We start from the raw sequence: 14,643 nt of genomic DNA, 5'->3' as shown, positions 1-14,643 counted from the left end.
GGTCCACATACTAGGAACTGAGGTCACATTTCCTTACCCATCCGTTGCTGGAAAAATGTGTCAAATAAAAAATGCTGTGAAATAATTAAGCCCCTCATTTTCCTGACAACTATTCCCAGAACTCAGGCTTTCAAGCTTCGTTAGTATGCACCCAGCGCTTCAGTCGCGGACACATTCACTGAATAACCATAGTGATAACCTCAGCCCCTAACCTTTGTTCTTACTGAAGGGGCCAAACCACTCAGTCCGTCACAATACTTACTTCACTGGCCAATCCTGGGCAGACTCCACAGTGAGGCAGTGCCTTACCAGGCTGGATGGGGGAAGGGAAGGAAACCTAAACAGACTAACTCCAAGAAGGTAGAAAGAATCTAAGACACATGTATGAAAATTTGGTAAATAACAACTATTGATTACAAGTGTCAAAGCATCAACAAAACCCCTTTATATAAAAATACCAATGCATTTCTCTGGCTAGTAAATGCCATTTTACAAAGCAATTATGATCTTTTACCTCATATGCTGATCTTTTACTTCATTTGCTCTCCCCTCACCCCCAAGACACCACTTTACAGGTGAGAGAAAAGAGGATCGAGGGAAATGGCTTAGTGGCAAAACTGAAACTTGAACTTGTGTCTCACCTCCTCATAGAGCACATTTCCTACTTAACAAAAAAAGAGGAAATGCATTTTCTCAATGTAGGTCAAAGACTAACAGGATTAAAAGATGATAAAAATACAGAGACGGAAGTGTACAAATGTAATGAAACCAGCTACCCAGGTGACTAGTTTCTTAGGAGTCAAGGAAAGCAGGGTTTTTCAAGGAAAAGGGACACTCACAAGGCATTAGAGGCAGGCTGAGCAACAACAGAGGGAAGGAAGGGAGGGGGAGGGGTGCGAGGGAGAGAAAGATGTACACACACACACACACTCTATTGTAAAATCCCTGCATCTTTGGCTACTTAAGAATCAAATGATTTCAGGAACTTCTCTGGTGGTCCAGTGCTAAGACTCCACATTCCCAATGCAGGGGTCCAGGTTCCATCCTGGGTCGGGGAGTCAGATCCTGCATGCCACAACTAAAGATCCAATGTGCTGCAACTAAGACCCAGCGCAGCCAAATAAATAAATCAATATTAAAAAAAAGAACCAAATGATTTCAATGGGATGCAGACGTGGACCATATATAGCACAACGTCCAACAAGTGAGTACTGCCTAGCACACAGCAACCTAGCAATACATATTTGCCAATTTAGCTGGACTTTTCTGTATACAGCAACCAGATCCAGCCTTATTCAGAACTCCCAAATGTCAGAACATCCCCAAATTAGTTCTGCCCTCAAATGCCAGTTTGTACGCAGAAATGGTCAATCTTTTGTGAGCTGTACAGGCAAAGCAGAAATTAGGAACTTATTTCCTATAACCAAATTTCTTCCATATTACTTTTATGTCAAACAGACCTTTACAAAAAAGAGACTGAAAATGTCAATTATATCATACCAAAGTTTATTGATTACATCAAACAAAATTTCTGTAATGAAAAAGGCAAGTTGCATTCATAAAAGATGGCATTCACATTCATTATAGAAAGCAATGATGTAAAAAATTGCTGAAGTGAAAAATGTAATATTGCAGTCCCATTTTGTAAGCTGAAAAATGATTTTGTCAACACTTGCATAAAATCTGCATTTATATACTGCATGTTATTAAAAAATTCTGTCACTAAATTATTATGAATTTTGCAAATTTAGGCTTACATTTTATACTGTTGCTGGTGTAAATGTGGTAGATATGGAATTTATGTTTTCAGTTTAGTAGTAACATCCTCAAACAATGGACAACAGTTATGAAAACTATAAGGACAGTTTGTAGTTCAAAATTATTCAAATGATGGGTATATGATCCTATTATTACATTTTATCAGTTTCTCTGGCACAAAATAAGGTGGTTAGATTGTAGTGATAGGAATACTGGATGGCTTACTTCTGCTAACCTCACGCCAACCCTTTTTTTTTTAAGCTCCTTAGTAAAATATCTATCTTTTAAAAAGTCAAGTCAGGTCCCTTTCAAGAATCTAGGCCATATCACACATCACTGTCATCGTGAATTTGAGCTGCAGTGTAATGTGTACCTTATAAGACAGACTTTACATCCCCCTTCCTTATCTTTCTTCCAGGTTGCAAGGAATTTTACATGCCACCAGTTATATTTCTGCTATCCTAGATATTTTGATTATGTCAAACCTCCAATGGTCTGCATTAAACAAGGCTCTCTAGTCAAGGTGGGCTCTTTGTATTCACAGTCTCTATAATTCTTATGTAAAACAACAATAATAATACAGCAACAATTATAAACACAAGAACAACAACAAAACATCAAAAGCTTTCCTGGCTCTGATTTTTAGCTCTTTGGAATAGTAGAGAATATACTGACTTGGTTTCCAGCAGACTACTTCAAATACTAGGCTACTAAAACACAGCACACTTAGGAAGGCGTGATGACACCTAACAAATACTCAAAAATAATACTGATAGATGGTAACAAATGAAATAATGAAAAAGGGTCAGTAATGATGGAAGGGCTTCTGACAACTGAAATTATGTCCTTTTGAGAATTTAAGAAAAATTATACCTAAACATTAACACAAAATATAAGTGGAAGAATCAAATATGTCAAACGGACTTTATAAATACATTGGTATAGACTGAATCTAATACTTCTCCAAATCAGGGTACAATATAAACACTAATAATAGTACAGGCATGCCCGAAAGACAACCAAAAATGGAAACTGGAACAAAAATACCTTTTAAAAGACCATTTCAATCTAGGAGTCAAATGTAGTCACTTATATCCAAAAAAAAGTGTATGTTTAATTTTAACATTTAATAAAGACATATCACATTTATTTTTGTTTTAAGTGAGCTCTTTAGGAGGCTATGACCTCCCTCTAGTCCAGTAAGTGGAGGATTTAACCAAGGTGAATCTTGTGGTTTAGAGTTAGACCATTACCCTAGCCATGTTTGCTAAGAGAGACAATATTCATGTTCAGAGTCATGTTATGGACCCTTCCTCCTTCCCAAATTGCCAAGTTAAAAAAAAAAGTGCTGCATATGCGCACAGATGCAACCACTTTCAAACAGAAACTGTTAACAGTTTCAAATAAGCTATTCTTCCTTCCTCTCCACAAAAAAATTATAAAAGACTGATGTTCAGAATGCCATTTTAATGTAACTGTGGTTTTGCCCATTTTACCCCTGATCCCAGTAAAACTAATATTGGAAAAATCTGTTATATCTTTAACTATTTTGAGGGTCACTGAAGTGACTGGAAACGATTTCTTTTCAAATCTAGTAGTCTTCCACCCATTAAGTGTAATTCAGAAGAACAAAAATAAATAATTTTTTTTTTTATTTTTGCAAAAATACCCAGGGTTAACATTCTTTCCACCTTTCAATGCACTTTTTGGCAAGGATAATCAGCATGTAGGTGAACAGAAAGGATTACCTACTATCTGATGCACTGATTTAGTTCTTTTATATTTTCAAGTATTCCTTTCATATGTGGAAAAAATTTAAGATCATCATTCAGTAGGAACAAGAAATGTGATCCTAACAGCCCATTTCTTTTGCCAGGCAAAAAAGTAAGTTTAGCAAAATCTATTCATTCCCATTGCATGACTTCTACTTTATTCTATCATATTTAAATCCATTCACAGAGTTCATGGGTTAAAAGAGCACCCATTTGGTAGTTATTCTATCTAAAGCCAGAAATTCTATATATTCTTGCTTCCAACTTTCATATAATTCATAACTTAGCGCTTTGGCCATAATGGCTACTTATAATAATTATAAATGCTTAAGAGAGTCATTTGGTATTTTACTGGACATTTATTCTGAACCTCAGACATAAGATAGTGGTTTAGTTAGTTGCATATCAAGTATCCTGAGATGATAACTTTTTGAAGTTGTTTCTTCATGCTTTCTCTTTTATCTGTAACCACTGTCAATATGCTTGTAGGACAATAACATAGGCAGTTCAAGATTCGGATTCTGAAAGATGTAAAATATACGGAGTTAAAACATTAATTTTAATAATAATGTGAAACCATCTGTTTAGCACTTAAAAAAATAAATCATATAGTAAATTTTGTTATGAGAGTACACCAATTGTCTTTAAAAAGCTGTCAAGTTTTATTCACATGCTTGGGGAAGAAAGTGACACAATAGCCAGTTTTTATCTTTTCTTCATCTGTCAGCTGAATAGATTCAGACTTGCTTTTTGCTTTTGGATTGCTCCAGGGTTCTCCTAAGAACTGTTACCACTAGGACAGCAGAGGCTTAGCTGACTAGGATCCCTTCTAGCTGTGAGCCCCACCCCCATGAAAACAGGGACGTTTTATTTAACTTTTTGTCTCTAGCACCCAGTCCAGTGTCTGGCACACAGCAGGTACTCAGGACATGATGAATGAATGAACTGATCACTGGTTTTTGGTTGTGTTAATTATGACAAACTCTAATATTCAGTTTTGAAAGATTGTTAAGAAAGCACTTTTACTTAAAGAAACATGTTTCCTCTCTATAATACCTAAGTTAATTTTTTTCTGATAGATCATGTATCTATGAGTCAATTGACTCTTCTGTTTCCCTTATTCATTATCTTTTTAGAAAAGAAACCACAGAAAACACCCTAAGAAATCTAGATTCTTCATCCTCTAAACACTATCACACACTATCATTAGGATGCAGCATGAGAATTGGTGCCTGTAAATCAGGTATGTGGAGAAGTACAAGTCCTATTGTCAAGGAGGTGAACCTAACCTTGATTCAACACTCAAAAATTCAAATTTTAAAAACTTGAGTAATGGAGGGCCTTAAGGGGTGTACTATTTTCTTCCCCTTTTAGTGCACCTTCCTTGCCATGCTTGGACTAGAAGTCCTGTAGAATACCTTCCATTTCTTTTGATGTTTCATTTTCTTATACTGGGAGCTTCCCAGGTAGCGCTAGTGGTAAAGAACCTGTTTGCCAATACAGGAGATGTAAGAGACGCAGGTTCGATCCCTGGGCTGGGAAGATCCCCTGGAGAAGCGCATGGCAACCCACTCCAGTATTCTTGCTTGGAGAATTCCACGGACAGAGGAGTCTGGTGGGTTATAGTCCATAGGGTCACAAAGAGTCAGACATGACTGAAGCAACTTGGCACACACACACATTCTCACATTAGTTCTTCAGGTAGCAGGGGCAAGTTGACACTAACCAAAATAAGGCTGACATTCACACGAGAACTTATATAAGGAGTCAGGCAGTTTCCTTAACAAACAAGGGACAAACTCGGTGGCTAAACTAATTGCCAGATTTCTTTTCCTTGGAGAAGAAATAATGTAATATGAAAATATATTCCTAGAAGAAATAATTACTTTAAAAATAAAACAATTGTTTTTGAAAAAAGAAAACAAAACCTTACTTAGCTCTAACACTGTAGGAGTTAAGGCCCTGGAGAGACCAAAAGCAGTAGCAATGTCTGCTACCCAGCCTAGTCTCCCAAACCACAGACCAAGCTAAGTAAAGCAATCCAGGGGGATAAAAAATTCACTAAAATACACCACACAACTTAGGACACGGCTATCTGGGACAAGATGGTCAAAGACTTTGAAGGCTACTGGGAAGCAGATTCATTACTGAGGGAAAATATTTTGGATGGCATCACTGACTCAATGGACATGAGTTTGAGTAAACTCCAGGAGTTGGTGATGGACAGGAAGGCCTGGCATGCTGCCGTCCATGGTGTCGCAAAGAGTCGGACACAACCGAGCAACTGAACTGAGTCACTCCAACTGGGTAAAAGGAGGCAGACTGAGACAAAATGAGTCGCCTCCCAAAATAACACTGCAGATACAGACTGTGATGAACTGTAGGAGATAGAAGAACCAATGGCTTCAATATTTTAGCTCAACTTTTATCCTTTGCTGAAGGGTAGGGAAGCTGATAGCTGATCAAAAAATGGGCCTATGAAGTGGCCTCACAATTGTTAGCATCAAAGTGAACTGATGTGCAATGTCATTCATGATGATCATTAATTTTTATGTGTGCATGAAAGATGCCCTGCCCTAAGCTGTGTGGAATTGTTTCTAAGCTGACAAATTTGTAAACCTCATTCATGAAGTACTTTAAACGTCCATGGATGGATAAAACACCTTGAAAGGCCTGGGATGACAGAGGCCTCTGCAGTGGGAAACAGAATACATATAGAGGAATTCCTCCCATGGCATATCAATTCCTTCCAAATTTTTTTTTGGGGGGGAGGTAAATGAAATAACATGTTATATGATGAATTTACTCACTTTTGGAAAAAATAATTATGATGCATTCTAAATCATTAGGCTAGCATCCCCCTGAATGGCTAGGAAAGCTTTCACCTCCAAAAGTTGAAATACTTAGCTTGAATAAAACTTGACACTACAAAAAGTGATTAGAGTAGATTGGTTCATTACCATACACTTGGGGATCAGACATTTACAAAGACATCAATATATACCTGCAAACACAGACATAGCACATGGAGGTGCAGACACATTGAATTATTTCCACATAATTCCCAAAAGAACATGCAATACTAAAACTCACTTGATATTATACAGATGCAATTTTGGAATATTTATTTCTAATTTTCCAAATGATCTTTTAAAATCCAATTATATTTCCTGATCAGTGGTAACAAGCATTTTCATGTGATGCCATGAAAACATGCCCCTTACAAATTAAATATATTATATTACTCTTCAGCTCTGGAAAATGCATAAAATTTTATTTTGGGGCTTAGCAAATTTAAAATATGTATTTCTCCATATTCCAAGTAATGCATCTTTATATTTTTTCAAAGAATAGTATAAAGTTCACCACACCAACAGCAGAGAAAATTTAGAGAGTGATATTTTCATTTTTTCTTTATAATGCTGTTAATCTGTTTCTTTAAAGCCAGCCCACTTGTTGTAACACTAGGTACCTGTTAAAATATATTAGATTCATCTGAGAATGTTCGTAAAAGAAGAGGTCTGACTGAAGGTCTGGTGGATAATGAGTCAGATGCCTTTTTACAGCTTAGATTGCTCTGTAATAGTGAGGTAAAGATACTTAAAGCATTTAAAGATTGGTAACCTACCTGGTGATAAAAATGTAGGAATAAAAAAATCATTTCCTATAAGACTACTCTTCTGGCCAAAAGTACACATGATTATACTATAGCAAATGCATAACATTTAAATGAATACACTTAAAGACCTAAGAAAGTCTCCACCTCACATTGAATTGTTTTCATGGTAGAATACAGACATTAGTAGTACGTGGCAAACTTGAGTTTTTGAAATGACACTGGTAAGTTATGCGGTAGATGAAGGCAATATGGTTTGATTAGTAAACCTTACCATCCTTTTGGTGAACACCTCTGAGAGTTGTTCTGGTACTCTGAGTGTACTGAACAAAGAGAAATTTGTGCAAAACATTCCTATCTTAGTGAACAGACTAGCTCTAACACGCTGTGGCTTCTACTGTGTACCAGGAACCAGTGGGACTACAGACCTACAGTCCAGGTTTTTGATTCTCCATTGTGACAATTGAGAAGGTGAACAAATGATTAAAGGAAAATGGCAAAATATTCTTAAGTATCAAACAGAAGATATAAAGATGAGTCATGAGAATTTTTCATAAAGAATCAGAAAATGGTGTCAAGCAAATGAGAATGCAAGCAAGTTGGTACATTAAGAAAGGAAGTCACCTTATTCACTCCAAGAGAAACTGTGATTGCTGGAAGTTTGAGAAAGCATGAAGATAGTAGATGTTCCTGAGGAAGGGAGGCGTTTCGTTACCTTGTTCACAATTGCACAAAAGGTGGAAAATTGCAGTAGAAAAAAGAGAAATGCAGAAACCAAAAAGAAAAAAGTAAATATTCTCTGAAATGTAAGACATTTAAAAGAAACCTTGAGAATTAGAAGTCGAAATGACGTTAGTTTTAAAGACGTTACTTTCTGAAGTAAAAGCAGAGTTAGAGTTAGGAATAGTTTATTGTATGAGCAAACTGCTATTTCTCTGTATATCAATTTAAAAACTTTTGGTTCATGGGAATATTCACTATTTTGAATAAAATAATTTAAAAGTATGTTTCTCACTGAAATAAAGCTCATCTCTAATCATTAATTCACTAATTTACACTGTTTACAATTCAATGATCAAAGAGCTATGCTCAGGATCCATCACTGACCTATCTTCAAGTAACTATCTCATCTTGTCCAGTTGCACACATGTAATACAGACTGACCTTGGGCATTTTCAGGTTAAAAACCTAATCAAAACTAAATAATGGAAAAACTGTTGGTGAAACCACACTTTCGTACCATTTACCTCTGAACCAAAGCTTAACTTCCGTTATCCTAACGTAATTTCATTGGTTTTCCCCCTTTTTTCCTGTAGAAACTCTTTAAAAGCATTGCCTGAAAAGCTATGAATTTTTCCTTTAAAACACTAAGAAAAAGTGAAAATCAATGACTTAAAGTTTAGTTAGAAAACCTAAGAGGTTAGTTTTTTCCCCCTTATTCTGTGCCTGAAGCTGTAGGCTAATTTATAGACTTGGTATGGTATTGCTTTAGCAAAACAGATGAGTGGTGAACTACGGGGATGAGCTTAACAATTCTGCTAATCAAGATTACCCATATTATCTACTTAGCAACTAATAGAAATAGGCTTAACAAAAAGAAACCAGCTAAAGTAACACATATATCTAGCAGAGTCTAATAAACGTTTATACTTCCAAAGGAAAAATTTTGTTTATTCATATATGCTTTAACATAACTACATTTCTCCTGTTCATATTTTACCTTAATAAAATTGGTGACATGTTGGTAACATGCAAATTACCAATTGATAAAAGCTAGAGAGATTAATATTTAGTTTCTGAGAAAAAAATTTTAATTGTTTGCCTTCTCTTTTGTAGGCAAAAGCCTTGCAACAAGATTAACATGATACCAAACCCCCCACCCTGTGTTTAAAATACAAGCCCATCTATTTAAGAGTGTAACTTGAAACACATTTTGGTGCGCTCAGAATCTTGTATCCAACTGTCAGAGATAAAAGTTTTTCTATGAAGTAGAAATTTTAGGGATTTATAGGCTACTTTATAAAGGAAAACAGAAATATGAGAGTACAGAAGGCAGTAGAGAACATGAAAAGAGTAAAGCAATAAAAAATTGATACAGCTAGCAACTGGTTGGGGGCGGGTAGCGGGGGTAGAAGCTTGAGAGATAACAAACAAAACAGTATGAAATTTCCACATTCCTTTGCAGTCATCTAGGGAGCTTTGACACTGGCTCAATTAGCAGTCTGTCAAAGAGGCCAATGCATAAAGGTCCACCTCCACAGCCACGATGTTAAGATTCAACTTTATTTTTGTCTAATCTAGATCACAGGGCTGTTACCCTTAGAGCTCATGGTTGTATGAGACACTGTAAGGATTTCAATAGTCATCATCAGTCACTATTGTTACTAAAGGAGAAACTATATTCTCTAAAGTGCTTTCTCTGGGAATTTTGCTCAGATACCTGACATTCTTCCTTCTCCTGGCTGCCACTCTGAAAGAGCTCCCTATGTAACTGAATGTTTGCTTTTGTTTGTGCAGACGTCACTTGCAAGGTATAGCCATGTTGCCGCATTCATTCTCATTACATTATAGTGTTTCCATGCCTACTAGGCAAAATCAAGCCTCCTTTTGATCATGGTGGTTTCCATGGGAAAACTTAACATAAAGATACATGGAAAATTCCTCCGCCTGAAATGGTAACTGGTATTCATTCACTAGTTGGCTAGAGGGTCCAGGTGTATTTCATTGATTAAGAGCCAGTCCAACAAAAGTGCTGAGAAGGGACATGGCTTTTCTAAGTACCCCAAATCGTAAACTTTATATTTCCTTTGAAGTGTTATCTGCTGTACCCACTGTTCAGTGCTCAATGATAATTTCATCATATACTTGTTGGCAGCTTAGAAGCTAAAGAAAAGCCCTATGATCCTTAATGATGGGATTTTAGCTCAAAAATTAACTATGCTGCTGAAAATAAGGGTGTGAAAATGTATTTACCTCCTGAGTTAAATGACTGAGGGAATCTATTTTGGAAGATAGCAGAGTTTTTTATACTGCTAGTATCAAGACAGAACTCAGCTGTGGTGGGGGCTGCCAGACTGGCCTTTTTACCGGAGGCTTCTGGAGTTAGTGACTTGGACCCTGAGATGGCTCAGCTGTGCTACAAGCCATAATATTGACTCTACTATTCTGTTTATACCTGCTTTCAGAAGTGTTCCAAATAAATCCCTTTATAACTCAACTAGAGTGAGAGCTCCCTGTGAGCTGGAATGATCAACCTAGCACAGCAGCTAGCTTATCCTGGACCCTCGGGCAAAGTGTTCTGAATTGAATGGAATTCAACAGAAGGCTGCTTCTACAACAGTTAAACGTAAATGGCTTAGCTTCCTTCTCAAATTCCTTGGAGACATTTTCTCTATCCACTACCGAGTTTCCCTTCTTAAAGCAGCTGCCAAGACTCACAGGCAGATAGCACAGGCAGTCTACTTGCCACAGGCATTTCTGGCTCTCCCTGCAAAGGATCTGACCCTTACTGGTTGAAGTCAGGGGGATCTTCTACTTTTAGCTAGGGACACACACTCTACCCCATTAGGGAGCCTCTCAGGAATGAGGTGGACCCAGTGTAAAAGAATCTCTTGCTGCTCTTTAAATGAGGCCAATGTCTTAGCAAGGGATACTGAATAAATAGGAAGTCACCCAGAATGCCAGATTGTTGCTCATTGAAGTGTGAGTTGCTCAGTCGTGTCCAGCTCTTTGCAACCCCATGGACTGTAGCCCACCAGGTTCCTCTGTCCATGGAATTATCCAGGCAAGAATACTGGCGTGGGTAGCCATTTCCTTCTCTAGGGGATCTTACTGATCCAAGGATTAAACCTGGGTCTTCCACAGAGCAGGCAGATTCTTTACCATCTGAGCCACTAGAGAAGCCTTTAAGATACTCTTTCTTTGAAGAAAGATTTTTGAAGTGGCCTCTGCCTCTCTGATGTGGCCAACTAGAGCCTTGTGTAAATAGATGGCTTATCAGAGAAGTCATGGCTGCCATGTTTCAGTTGCCCTTTATGCATTGATATGCACTACTTTGCTCTTGCATTTTCTCACAAGGGGGAAAAAAAGGCAGTGCTGATGAGTGCCCACAATGTTCTGTCTTATCTGCAAGTTTCAAAATCCCATAGGGTCTGAAAAACCATTTAGCCTTTCAGACTTTGGATGTTAAAGAGAGATGTTCATCAGTAGGTGGTTCAACACATGTTCACTGGTTCAATGATGACAGGAATAAATGAATGAATGAATGAAGGTGATTATGGGAATTCTGGTTGTTCTAGCACATCAGCATGCCAAGCTACAGCACAGACACTAGAATTCCTCCTATCATGGACATAATTCATGGCAAACAAAGTTCATGCTTAACCCTGGAAATACTCTATACTGCTAAGTAAAAAGGGCTGCAGGCCCAGAACTCCATGCTTTCTTTCAACAGAAGTCTGGAATCTGCTGTTTGCATGGAAAGAAAATGTTCTAAGTCTTTATCTGTGACTGCCTTGTAGCATCCCTCCATTTAATGACCATTTAATTTATGTAAGTCACATCCAGCCAGTGTCATTTTTTTTAAAGGGCCTATGGAAGAGGATAAAATATTATGTTTGAAGGTTTTGATTTCTGAGATTTTTTGTCTCATCTTTAGAGGATGAAGCTTTGTCAACTTATAAGCTGGCTGTGAGCCATCGTTTAGCATGAGCTCCATTACCCCAAATAAGAAAAACATCAAGGAGCTCCTCAGAGTGTATTTCCAAATACAGAGATCCTTTGTAGACAAATCTCTATTATGACAGGCACCAAAATATTTCTTACCATGACATTTTTAAAATTTGGTTTCATACAAATTGCCACTTGAGCCATTAGAGAAGTAACCTGTTATAACCCTGTCCAACTGGTATTTACAAATAAATGTCACTTTCCCATTCTAAGACTAAACACCAGGCTGGAGGGAGTCAGTAGTGGGTCTACTGGAAGGATTAGAGAGATTAAGGTGGTTTTAGCTAGGTTTATGTTACTGTGTCCACTTTCATCCATAAGGCATGCAGAAGCATGGAATTAAGGCCAGTTCTGACCACCTAACCATATAGTGATTGGCCAGTTTATACCACGAATCAATGTGGCTTGTGCCACTGATAATCTGATTGTTTTTCATTGGGGTTGATACTGACTTGGATTATGAAGCTTCTCTTTTATACACCCAATCACTGAAGATTTTTCCCACTATAGACATTTTAGTTCCCTATCCTATATGATGCCAACCACTGGAATCTACCAATAGGAAAAAAAATAAAAATCAAGATGAACCAGTTTTCTGGCTAAACTGGCAAATTTAATCAAACAGATCAGGTAGATATACCTTAGACTACTTCTTGAAAATACTGCCTTGGAGGGGCTATAAGATCTAATTGGTGTCAGTATGATCGAAATAGGGTTTTGTTGGGCAAAATTAGCTAGTGTTGGCAGGAATGAGACATATTTACTTAACTTGTAGGTCAAAATTTGCCAGAAGTTTTATTTTTCTAGGCTAATCTACCTTTTTCAGTTTAAAGGCTTTTTAAGAAAGGTTCAACAGATATCAGACAATGCAGGCCCAAGCAATTAGGCTGACAGAGGGTAATAACTTCGCATTGCTGCAAAAAATTTATCATATAAGCAGCAAAAATAAAAACACACTCATAAAACCATCTTAAATTTTTACAAGTGTGTTTGAGAGGGGAAGGATGTAGAAACCACATCCAGGGAATTCTCTTTGGTTTAAATATACTCTTGGACAGACAGGGCTAGAAGCAACACAGAGATTAAGCAGCACTATAATTAAAGGAAGGGGAAAGGTTTGAAAGAGGCAAATTGGGATTATCAACTGAAAAAAAAGTCTGAAATAACCACAGGGAAATTTCTAAGGTTAAAGCCGGAATGCTTTGTTTAAAAAAAAAAAAAAAAAAACTGAAACGTTGGTGTGGAAATTCCCAGCGTGAAAATTCTAGGCTAAATAAAAAAAAAAAAATCATTTTTTCTGTTTAAAGTTCCATATGGAGCATATGAGATACTCCATATGGATCACTAAAGGTCACATAGAACACTATTAAGGAATCTACTTACCACCTGCATTGGATAACGAAGTTTTTTATTATACTTTTTATGCAGATGAGGAAATTAAGTGATGAACCTGTAAGGAGGGGTTTAACATGCTGTAACTAAGGCAATTCTCTAAATAAAGTTTTTAGTTCACGGCAGATATTGAAGCCCCTTAGAAAAATCAGTTTATAATATAAAGTTAGTTCTTACCCTGGTACTTCTTCTTCTTACACTCCTTAATACAATCCTGAGCATCTCGGGGGAAAGGCTGACAAATATTAGAAGAATTATGGTCAACCATACGGATACAGATGACAGCATTTGAGCAAATACGAAATACATTCTCTGTTGTTTCAAGAATGGCCTAGAGTGGAAAGAGAATACATAATGGAAAAGCAAATTAGTTCCTGTTATATGAAACAGAAATGTTACTGAAACTAACTGTTGCATTTAAAAGGAATCCTCATTATATACATTAATAAAAATAATCTTTAGAACAACCAAAAGTAGTAAACAGATTTCATTTACTAAATGTTTGGAAAGAAAAGGGATGATAATCAAAGGGGAAAATGCACTTGACTTGAAAGTAATCAAAGGGATAATAAAATGCACTTGACTTGAAAACAACTAAGCGATCTATTTTAAGGTTGCCAACTGGAGAGTATTTATTTGCATTCGAAAATGCTGGCACTTCTGACATATTCAAGAGAAATGATGATTAACTTTTATGTTAACAAACATTTTACTTCCTTGGCTGTTTTATTAATGTAAGAAAGGATTTGTGCTCTACATTTGGAAATTTAAAAGACATTTTTATTACCGCTGCCCCACCTCCACAAAACCCCTATGTAAGCATAATAAGGACTGTAGTTTTTCTCTCTCAAATGTGAGAAATCTACCATTCTCATCTACAAATATATACTGAGTACCAGAGTGTGCAAAGTAGGTTGCCAAAAGAATATTGCTACACACATTAAGCCTTGGGGTCCAGAAATCCAGGAGGATGCTACATTCTGCCGGGTTTAGTCATCCATTGAACCGTTAGGCGGCCACTGAGAAGTCCAGCCAGTTGCCCTTCCCTGTCTGAGCTGAACCACTGAGAGACTCACTACGTTAGCATGAATGTCGTCTGAAGCTGAGGGGGAGGAAGTGCAAAGCAGCTGCTTGAGCTCAGGGCATGTACCAAACTATCCTTGGATTAGGAGCCTTAGGTATGTAAGTGGCTGGTCCCATTTAGTAGATGACAAATAGTGCTCACTGAAGATAATGGAAAAGCAAATGAGTTCCTATTATATGAAACAGAAGTGTTACTGAAGCTGCCTGTTGCATTTAAAAGGAATCCTCATTATGCACATTAATAAAAATAATAAGATACACTGGTTTCTCATTTAAACACTGATGTTTGTGCAC

The 14,643-nt window shown here is 37.1% G+C and overlaps 1 protein-coding gene across 11 annotated transcripts in view; it reads right to left on the bottom strand.

Annotated features, from left to right (window-relative positions):
* Positions 1 to 1,485: 1,485 nt before the first annotated feature.
* Positions 1,486 to 14,643, bottom strand: part of ATP11C (ATPase phospholipid transporting 11C) — a 175,116-nt gene continuing 161,958 nt past the window's right edge. For 7 of the 11 annotated variants that reach the window (XM_025276801.1, XM_006058634.3, XM_025276799.2 and 4 more), the window contains 3 exons: positions 13,444 to 13,597; positions 7,003 to 7,107; positions 1,486 to 4,051 (listed from right to left, as the gene is read on the bottom strand). In XM_025276801.1, the coding sequence (XP_025132586.1) occupies positions 7,006 to 7,107; positions 13,444 to 13,597 (256 nt within the window). In that variant the 3' untranslated portion in view covers positions 1,486 to 4,051; positions 7,003 to 7,005. The other 4 variants (XR_006548797.1, XM_044937339.1, XM_044937337.1 and 1 more) reach the window with 4 other exon arrangements.

Source organism: Bubalus bubalis, chromosome X, assembly GCF_019923935.1.
Source record: "Bubalus bubalis isolate 160015118507 breed Murrah chromosome X, NDDB_SH_1, whole genome shotgun sequence".
NCBI classification, from domain to species: domain Eukaryota; kingdom Metazoa; phylum Chordata; class Mammalia; order Artiodactyla; family Bovidae; genus Bubalus; species Bubalus bubalis.
The sequence above is the reverse complement of the archived record's forward strand: the minus strand, read 5'-3'. Positions and strand labels throughout refer to the sequence as shown.